Below are 10,504 nucleotides of genomic sequence, written 5' to 3' on the forward strand. Positions count from 1 at the left end.
TATTTCTAGTTTATGAGTTGCAGATAGACAGTCTGGTTGTAGTGTAAGAGAGTGGATGGGAGAGGTAGTAAGAATTTATGCATATGGAAAAGCTGTATAGATATGGTATGCACACTTATGTTTTTTATATGTGAGAAAAATATGAAGCAAGATTGATCCACATGCTAATGCAATATATTTATATACATGTATATATACACGTATATACATATGTATATGAATTTTCTTCTTAAATGACTGAAAATTACATCACTTAGTTGCATCAGCATACATTTCCATGCCAATTATTATTAATAGAATTAAACTGCTTTTTCCCCAGAGTTCTTATTGCTTATATATTAACTTATGTGTTGTTCAACTACTATTTCTTCTAAAATATTTCTGTCTAATGAAAAATAATTATTATATAAGATAACCATAAACAAATCTTAAACAGGACAAAAGATTACCAAGAATTAATTTGCTCTCCACATCCACATGTTTCATAACATCGTATCTCTTTACCTTTGTCCTCTGCCCTTTCGGCATTTCTTTGTGCATCATCACACCTGCTTAGGAAGGCCAGCTACATAATCATGACTCTTTACTCTCATGTTTATTTGCATGTTCTAGGCATAGGGATATCTTTTCATGTAACTTCCACTTAGAAATCAGTTTTATGAACTTACCACTGGTTGGTTTGTGTGTGTGTGAGTGTGGTCATATGTGTTTACAGTGCTTAAGATAAAACTCATAACTTCACACATACTATGTTGTAGCAGTTTTATCATTGAGTTACACAACATAGCTACTAAATAATTGTCTATTGGGGCTGGAGAGATGAATCAGTGGTTATGAGCACTGACTGCTCTTCCAGAGGTCCTGAGTTCAATTCTCAGCAACCACAGGGTGCCTCATAACCATCTGTAATGGGTTCTGATGTCCTCTTCGGGTATGTCTGAAGACTGTAGGTTATAAGTAATGATTAAACAAAACTAATTTTGTAATCATAAGCTTCAAAGTTATTTTATACGATATTTCTCTGTATTTTTCATAGACTTTATCTGTAACAGCAACAAACCTCGATACAGTGAATGATATAATCGAGAAGCTGCTACCAATGATAAGAATGCGTGTAAGTTATTTTCAAGTTACCTAGAGTTAAAATTGAAATTTGTTTTTGAGATCCACATATGCGCAAATGTTTATTCATATAAATAATACAGATTAAACAATCATGATGAATTTACAAATCATAGTTTACAATCTTTTCCTATTGGAACTAAAGTCATCTAAGATATAATAGTAGTCTTGAGAGGGACTTTTTCTTGAATTTCTTGTCTTATGTTTCCATAGATATGAAACCCAATGGTATTGAGCTATACTTTTTTTTTTACTTTTTGAAAAATTAATTTTTACACTCCATATTTTATCCACACATACACACCCATCCACCCTCTGACTGTTCCACATTCCATACCTCCTCCCCAAACCCTGGTCTCCACGTGGATGTCACCACCCCCACTCCAGCTGACCTCTAAACACCCTGGGGCCTCCAATCTCCTGAAGGTTAGGTGCATCATCTCTGAATGAACACAGTCCTGTACTGTATGTGTGTTGTGGGCCTCATAGCAGCTGGTGTATGCTGCCTGCTTGGTGGTACAGTGTTTGAAAGATCTCTGGAGTCCAGATAAATTGAGACTGCTCGTCCTTCTTCAGGATTGCCCTTCTCAGCTTCTTTCAGCCTTCCCTAATTCAAATACAGGGGTCAGTTGCTTCTGTCCAATGGTTGGGTGCAAACATCTGCCTCTGACTCTTTCAGCTACTTGTTGGGTCTTCTGGAATGCAGTCATGCTAATTCCATTTTTGTGAGTGCTCCATAGCTTCAGTAATAGTGTCAGGCCTTGGTACCTCCCCTTGAGCTGGATCCCACTTTGGGCCTGTTACTGGACCTTCTTTTCCTCAGGCTCCTCTCCATTTCCAACTCTGTAGTTCTTTTAGACAGAAATAATTATGGGTCAGAGTTCTGACTATACAATGGCAATCCAATCTCTCACTTGATGTCCTGTCTTCCTACTGGAAGTTGTCTCTATAAGTTCCCTCTGCCTACTAATAAACATTTCATCTAAGAGTTGAGTTCTGAGAGTTTCTCACCTTCCAGGTCTCTGGTGCATTCTGGAGAGACCCCTCAACATCCTATTATCTAAGGTTGACTGTTCCAATTCTTTCTGCTGGCCCTAAGGGCTTCAGTCCTTTTCCCTCACCCAGTACCAAATCAGGTTACCCTCTTCCCCCAACTCGCCATCCCCACATCCAATTTTTCCTCCCAGACCCCTTCCTCCTTCCCACTTATGATTGCTTTTTTCTCTCTCCCAATTGGCACTGAGATGTGAGATGTCCTCATTTGGGCACTTAAGTTTGCTGGCCGTTTTGAGTTCTGTGGAGTGTGTCTTGGGTATTTTGTACTCATTTTTTTTTTTTTTTTTGGCTAATATCCACATATTAGTGAGTACATACCATGTATGTCCTTTTGGGTCTCAGTTAACTTAATCAGGATGGTATTTTCTATTTCCATCCATTTGCCTGCAAAACCTAGGATGTCATCATTCATAATAGCTGAGTAGTATTCCATTATGTAAATGAAAAACATTTTCTGTATCCATTCTTCTGTCATGGGATATCTAGGTTGTTTCCAGCTTCTGGCTATCACAAGTAAGGCCAGTGTGAACATAGTGGAACCCCTGTGGTATTTTGGGGTATCTTTTGAGTATATTCCCAAGAGTTGTATAGCTGAGTCTTCAGGTAGATATTTTTCCATTATTTTAGGAACCTCCAGATTGATTTCCATAGTGGTTGCACCAGTTTGCCATCCCAGCAGCAATGGAGGAATGTTCCTTTTTGTCAACATTCTCTTCCACTTGTGTTATCACCTGAGGTTTTGTTCTTAGCCATTCTGATTGTTGTAAGGTGAAATTTCAGGGTCGTTTTGATTTGCATTTCTCTGATCACTAAGGACCTTGAACATTCTTTAAGTGACTTTCAGCCATTGGAGATTCCTCAGTTGTGAATTCTCTGTTTAGGTTTGTACACTATTTTTTGATTATGTTGTTTGGTCTTTTGGTGATTAACTTCTTGAGTTCATTATGTATTTTGGATATTAGCTCTCTATCAGATGTGGATTTAGCAAAGATTTTTTTTTTTTTTTTTACCAAATTGTATGTTGCTGATTTATCTTATTGACTATGTCCTTTGCCTTCCAGAAGGCAAATCTTTCCTGTTTCATGAGGATCCATTTATCAATTCTCAATCTGAGAGCTTGAGCCATTGGAGTTCTGTTTTGGAAATTTCCCCCTGTGCTAATAAGTTCAAAGCTTTTTCCCACTTTCTCTTCTATTAGATTCAGTGTATTTGGATTTAGGTTGTTGTCCTTGATCCAGTTGGACTTGAGCTTTGTACTAGGTGACAAATATGGGTCTATTTTCATCCTTCTACATAGAATCAGACAGTTAGACCAGCACCATTTATTGAAGATGCTTTTTTTTTTCATTGTATATTTCTTGGCATCTTAACAAAGATCAAGTGACAGTTAAGATTGTGGTTTTATTTCTGGGTCTTCAATTCTATTCCATTGAGCAACATGTCTCATGTCTGTCTCTGTATCAATATCAGGCAGTTTTTTTTTTTTAAATCATTATTGCTTTGCAGTAAAGCTTGAGGTCAGGGATAGTGATTTTCCAAGCTGTTCTTTTATTGTTAAGAATAGTTTTTGCTATTCTGGTTTTGTTGCCTTTCCAGATGAATTTGAGAATTTCTCTTTTTGTGTCTTTGAAAAATTGTGTTGTATTTTGAAGGGGATTGCATTAAATCTACAGATTACCTTTGTAGGATGGCCATTTTTACATGTTAATTCTCCCAATGCATGAGTATGGGAGAGCTCTCCATTTTCTGAGATCTTCTTCAATTTCCTTCTTGAGAGACTTGAAATTATTGTCATAAAGGTCTTTCACTTGTTTTTTCAGAGATACCCCAAGATATTTTATCCTATTTGGGGCTATTGTGAAGGGAGTCGTTTCCCTAATTTCTTTCTCAGCTTGTTTATCCTTTGTATACAGGAAGGTTACTGATTTATTTGAGTTAATTTTATATCTGGCCACTTTGCTGAATTTGTTTGTCAGCTAAAGAAGTTCTCTGGTAGAGGTTTTGGGGTCTGTTACATATACTATCATATCATCTGCAAATAGTGATGTTATTACTTCTTTACCAATTTGTAACCCCTTGATCTCTTTTTGTGGTCTTATTGTTCTAGCTAACACTTTAAGTACTATATTGAATAGATAAGGGTACAGTGGTCATCCTTGTCTTGTCGACAGTTTCACTGGGTTTGCTTCAAGTATGTCTCCATTTAATTTGATATTGGCTTTTGGTATGCAGTAAATTGCTTTTATTATGTTTAGATATGGGCCTTGAATTGCTGATCTCTCCAATACTTTTAACATGAAGGGGTGTTGTATTTTGTCAAATGCTTTTTCTGCATCTAAGGAGATGATCATGTGATTTTTTTCCTTTGATTTTGTTTAAATAGAGTATTATGTTAATGGATTTTTAAAAATATTGAACAACCTTGCATACATGGGATGAAGCTTATTTGATCATGGTGAATGATTGTTTAATGTGTTCTTGGATTCAGTTTGCAAGAATTTTATTGAGTATTTTTGCATCGATATTCATAAGCAAGATAGGTCTGAAGTTCTCTTTTTTGGTTGGGTCCTTGTGTGGTTTAGGTATCAGAGTAATTGTGGCTTCATAAAATGAGTTAGGTAGTATATGTTCTCTTTGATTTTATGGAATAGTTTGATGCAAATTGGTATCAGGTCTTCTTTGAAGATCTGATAGAATTCTGTACTGAATCCATCTGACCCTGGGCTTTGATTGCTTGGGAGGTTTTTAATGACTTCTATTTCCTTATGTGATGTGGGCCTATTTAGATAGTTTACCTGCTCTTCATTTAACTTTGATACATGGCATCTGTCTATAAAATCACCCATTTCGTCTAGATTTTCCAATTTTGTTGAGTATAGGCTTTTATAGTAGGATCTGATGATATATATTTTTTAATTTCCTCCATTTCTGATGTTGTGTCTCCCTTTTCATTTCCGATTTTGTTAATTTGAATACTGTATCTGAGCCCTTTAGTTATTTTGGCTAGGGGTTTTTCTATCTTGTTGATTCTCTCAAAGAACCAACTTCTAGTTTTTTTGTTTCTTTGTATTGTTTTCTTTGTTTCTGTTTGGTTGATTTCAGCACTGAGTTTAAATATTTCCTGCCTCCCACTCCTCTTGGGTGAGTTTACTTCTTTTTGTTCTAGAGCTCTCAGTGTGCTGTTAAGTTGTTAGTGTAAGATCTCTTCAGTTTCTTTACCAGGGTACTTAATGCTATGAAGTTATCTCTTAGCACTGCTTTCATTGTGTCCCACGAGTTTGTGAATGATGTGTCAACATTTTCATTAAATCCCAGGATGTTTTAATTTCTTTATTTCTCCCTTGACCAAGTTATCATTGAGTAAAGAGTTGTTCATTTCCCACATATATGTGGGCTTCCTGTAGTTTTTGCTTTTATTGAAGACCAGCCTTAGGTCATGGTGATCTGATGGGATGCATGGTGTTATTTCAATCTTCTTGTATCTTTTGAGGGTTGTTTTTTTGAACAATTATGTATTCAATTTTGGAGAAGGTATAATGAAATGCTGAGGAGAAGGTACATTCTTTTGTTTTAGGAAGAGAGGTTCTGTAGAAATCTTTTAAACCCATCTGGTTCATAACCTTGCTTAGTTTCTCTGTGTCTCTTTAGTTTCCATTTCAATGACCTGTGCATTGGTGAGAGTGGGGTGTTGAAATCTTCCACTATTATTGTGTAGGGTTCAATGTATGTTTTGAGGATTTAGTAGAATTTCTTTTATGAATTTGTGTGCTCTTGCATTTGGGGCATAGATGTTCAGAATTGAGACTTTCTTTTGGTGGATCTTTCCCTTGATGAATATGAAGTGTCCTTCTTCATCACACTTCTCTGGGTGCAGAGGATTCTCAACTTCTCTGAGAGCAGCAGGTCCTCTAGAATGGATCATGGAAGCAGACCAACTAGGAGTCTGAGCTATACTTTTACTACCACTAGAAAATAAAAATACATTGTAATAAAGTGAGATTAATTGCTCCAATGCACACACCTGATTTAAAGTATGTCAATCTTACAGGCCACAAGATCTTTCTTACTTTTTCTTTCTTTCTTTCTTTCTTTCTTTCTTTCTTTCTTTCTTTCTTTCTTTCTTTTTCTTTCTTTCCTTCTTCCTTCCTTCCTTCCTTTCTCTTTCTTTCTTTCTTTCTTTCTTTCTTTCTTTCTTTCTTTCTTTCTTTCTTTCTTTCTTTCTTTCTTTTTCTTTCTTTCTTTCCTTCTTCCTTCCTTCCTTCCTTTCTCTTTCTTTCTTTCTTTCTTTCTTTCTTTCTTTCTCTCTCTCCCTCTCTTCTTTCTTTCTCTTTCTTTCTTTCTTTCTTTCTTTCTTTCTTTCTTTCTTTCTTTCTTTCTTCCTTCCTTCCTTTCTTTCTTTCTTTCTTTCTTTCTTTCCTTCATTCCTTCCTTTTCCTACCTTCCTTCCTTTCTCTTTCTTTCTTTCTTTCTTTCTTTCTTTCTTTCTTTCTTTCTCTCTCTCTCTCTTTCCTTCCTTCCTTCCTTCCTTCCTTCCTTCCTTCCTTCCTTCCATTTTTCTCTTTATTAAAATTTTATTGCACTTCCTTTATGGTGCATGACTCCTCTCCTCTTCCATTCCTTCTTGTTCATTTCCTAAGTGTGTAGGTGTAAGTGTGCATGTTATGATATTTTTGTGGTGTTCCGAAAATTTTAATTAATGTGTTTGTGTATTTCTTTCTATGTTCTTTCTCTTTTCATACTTATATGTATATTTGATCTTTCTGTTTTTAAGTGTATATCTGTAATTCTATCTATCCATCCATGTACATCTGTCTATTTATCTGTCTATCTATCTATCTATCTATCTATCTATCTATCTATCTATCTATCTCTCTGTCTGTCTATTTGTGTGTGTATTCCTCTGTATGTTTGTATGCCCCTCTTCTATCTCTTCCTGTGAGATTTGTGAGTTTGTATGATGACTCTGAGTGTCAGTCTGTTTCTCTATCTCTATTACTCTTTCTCTCTCTGTCTGTCTCACTCTTCTCTCTCCTTGTATGTTTGCGTGGGTAGAGGTTTGAATGTCTGCTTAAATGGATTTTTTTTGTACCCTAGTGTAATAGTTAAGAACTCTATGTGACAATTCCTTGGTTTCAGTCATGAATCAAAAGAAAGTACAAGTAATGGTAACTCCAAATAGAGGATATTATCATTTTAGTAACTCCTGGAGGTTGCTAACTATTTCAGCAGAACATTCTGTTTATATGATTGTTTCAAATGGGTTCATAACTCTGTGTGAAATACTTATGTTGTGGAACTTCTTTCCAGTATCTGGCCTATTTTTCAGGTTAGACAATTCCTCTCCACAACCTGGCTACCTCTGAATGAAAGCTAATGGTTCTGTGTACTCCTACACACCCTCAAAGACTGTTTTTGTCTATTTGCTGAAGTAACCATACCTTTCAAATGTTCTTTATTTCTTTCTGAAGACATCATAATCACTGAGTGTCTGACTCCCTGAGTACTATGTTGTATGCTCAGGTCAAATCAACTTTCAATATTCCACTGACAGACTGGAGAGACCTATGTGAGTCATTTTGTTATAATATTGGTCTTGTTTAGTGTTGATGGCTGAATGCAATTTCTAATTCTGCTGTGGATCAATAGAACAATGTTCACTCAGAGAGGAAAGGCAAGTACCCAAGGGTTTTCTCCTGAAATCGGTCCTGATGACTCAAACTTATGGTCAGAAGACATGCCATTAATACAGGTCCTAATAATTACCCTTGCTATAGAGCTGGAAATTGTAAGAAAAGAAAATCACTAGATTCTTCAAGACTCTAGTGTCAGATCATTTGTGATGATTGGTTTCTCTTTTGCTCTCAGAACAGTGAAGATTACCAATTGTGGTTCAGTCATAGCCGTGAGGAAGCTCCAAGAGCACTCCAAGGTGAGTAACAGGGAAATCTATGGAAGGACCATTTGAGTTCTGTGCTTTAACGGCGAAATTTCCATGTTTTCATCATTTACTCATAAGTATATGTACAAACAAAACAAAATAACTAAACAGTGTTTCATTTATTAAATTCATAAATAATAACTATTATAGCCTTGAGTCACATGATAACATCTCATTATGAAAGAGTCTGTGGTCTGACCAAAAAAAAACAAAAACAAACAAACAAAAAAAACCCAAAAAACCAGAAAGTTCTGTGTTTTCAACTAGAGAAACATAATTTTCCTAAAAAGAGATACAAAACAAAACTCTGGATATATTGTTTCTGAAGAAAATAACTTGATAAAAAATCATTTGGTAATCATTACAGAAAATCCTACTAGCAAAAGAAACTTTTTATCGATTCACAACACTCAGGTGATTGCTCATAGGCATCCATCACTCCAGTTTCAGGGGATCAAATTCCCTGGTCTGACCTGCCCAGGTATCAGGCTCAATATGATACAATGATATACATCGGAGCAAGCAAGTTACAAGGAAAAACAATTCTGAAATGAAAACACATTCAAAGAACAATTCAGTGTCTTCAAGGAAACTTTAGTCACAAGATTTTTTTTTCTTTTGTGTCTGAAGATTTCACATAATCAATAAGACATTCAGTGACTTTAAAAAGTATTCTATTTGTTTTTTTGTTGGTGCTTTTGACTCAGGATTAAAAAAAGGAAGGTGAAGGAGACAGCAGTAGGTTGGAGCAAACGCCCCCAACTTTCTACAATGTGCCTGAGGACTTGAGTGTGCATTGTTTGTTTTGGTTTTGTTCTTTTTAAAAGACTTTCCAAGTATCTATAAAATAGGTGGTTCCAAGAAGCCCTCACCTTCCCCAAAATCACACCCACTCCTAAGAAGAGGATGGCCAAGTCCATGCTCTGGGTCTACATCAAGGAAGGTGACAGCATTGCTCCTGAGTAAATTATGTACTGCAAAATCTTTTTAAAATCTTTAACCTTAATACTTCTTCATTTTTGTTTTTAACCTCTGAATGGTCATCCATTGTGCCCACTCTCCCATTTTTTGTTCCTCAACTTTATGTATGGATGCTTTCATCTCACTGGGAGTGGGCTGAGTTGTCGAGGCAGCCAGGGCTGGCCTGTACACTGACTTGAGACCATTTTAATAAAAGTGCACACCTTACAAACAAACAAGCAAAAATATACTGTTCAATCCAAACTATGCAGATTCTGTTTTGTAATGAAAATTGTAAATGTAACCGTATTTCTGAGTCCATGTGAAATATGCATGTCACATCTCACTATAACCAGCAATTCTCCACTGAATGAGAGATCATATTTAGATTATTGGAGACTTTCTGACTGAATCCCCTACTGGTCCTTCTATTGCCTTTTTAAAAAAATAGATCTCACTAACTTAATTATTGCCAAGTAAATAATACTAATGAAATTATCAGAAGCATTTGGATAAGATTTAAAATTATGAGATCATCAAGTGTGTTTGCAAGTGTGATCTTTTAAAAGCTAACAAAAAGGTGAAGTTTTAATGCCTAAAGTGACCTTCAGACAAGTGACAGTAACAGTGTCTTTTAGAGATCAGAGAACATTGTTAGTCAAATTTTTCTCATTGTACCATGAAAAGAATCAGTGGTGATATTTTGATTATTTGATGGAAACTAAAACTGGACTACTTTTATTTTTCTTCAATATTTATTTTCAGGGTTTTAATACACTAGATAATAAGCAGCACAAACTCAACCCACACATTTGACTTCATTTCCCTTTAGGCAACACTATTGCTATTGAGTCCAGGCAGGTAAGGAAGTCTCAGTCCCTACTGTTTCAATCAAATGAGTGCTAAAAATATAGGCATGTGCCAAAATCATCTGGTCTTTTCACTTTTTATAAGGTGGACATACTAGCAGTACTAAGTCAGTGAAAAGACAAACGTGGTGTGGCACATTATAAAATAAAGTTATCGAGTGAAATGCATCATCTTGATATTTAATTCTAACATTTCAAAGAGGTTTGTATGCCATTGATGTTTCAGAAATCCTAAGAATTTAATGCTCTTGTTATTTTATCAGCATCATTTTGAATGTGTATTTCAACCAACAGGCCATTCACATGTATCCATCCTGTCTAGGTTTTTCCATAATGATCTTTTGAAAGGATCTGGAGTCCTTTTATCTCAATGTTGCTGTAAATCTTGCTCTGATTATAGCACTGACATCTCTCTGTGTCAGAAACAAAGGCAAATCAAGACTAATCATATTGGTGATTCATCAGAAATGGACAAAGCCAAGGTTTCATACTTCCTAGAAATCCACAACACAGCACATACTCTAAAAAATTCTTCAGAGAAGAAATAACTTAAAACACA

General features: G+C 35.7%; 1 protein-coding gene across 6 annotated transcripts in view; it reads left to right on the forward strand.

The window, feature by feature from the left end:
• Positions 1-10,504, forward strand: part of Gm1527 (predicted gene 1527) — a 34,107-nt gene that overhangs the window by 9,717 nt on the left and 13,886 nt on the right. For 5 of the 6 annotated variants that reach the window (NM_001033479.5, XM_017319633.2, XM_030252663.1 and 2 more), the window contains 2 exons: positions 1,037-1,114; positions 8,044-8,107. In NM_001033479.5, the coding sequence (NP_001028651.1) occupies positions 1,037-1,114; positions 8,044-8,107 (142 nt within the window). Of the gene's footprint in view, positions 1-1,036; positions 1,115-8,043; positions 8,108-10,504 lie in introns of those variants that run through there. The other variant, XM_017319634.1, reaches the window with a different exon arrangement.

The sequence above is a fragment of the Mus musculus genome, chromosome 3 (assembly GCF_000001635.26).
Source record: "Mus musculus strain C57BL/6J chromosome 3, GRCm38.p6 C57BL/6J".
In the NCBI taxonomy this organism is placed as follows: domain Eukaryota; kingdom Metazoa; phylum Chordata; class Mammalia; order Rodentia; family Muridae; genus Mus; species Mus musculus.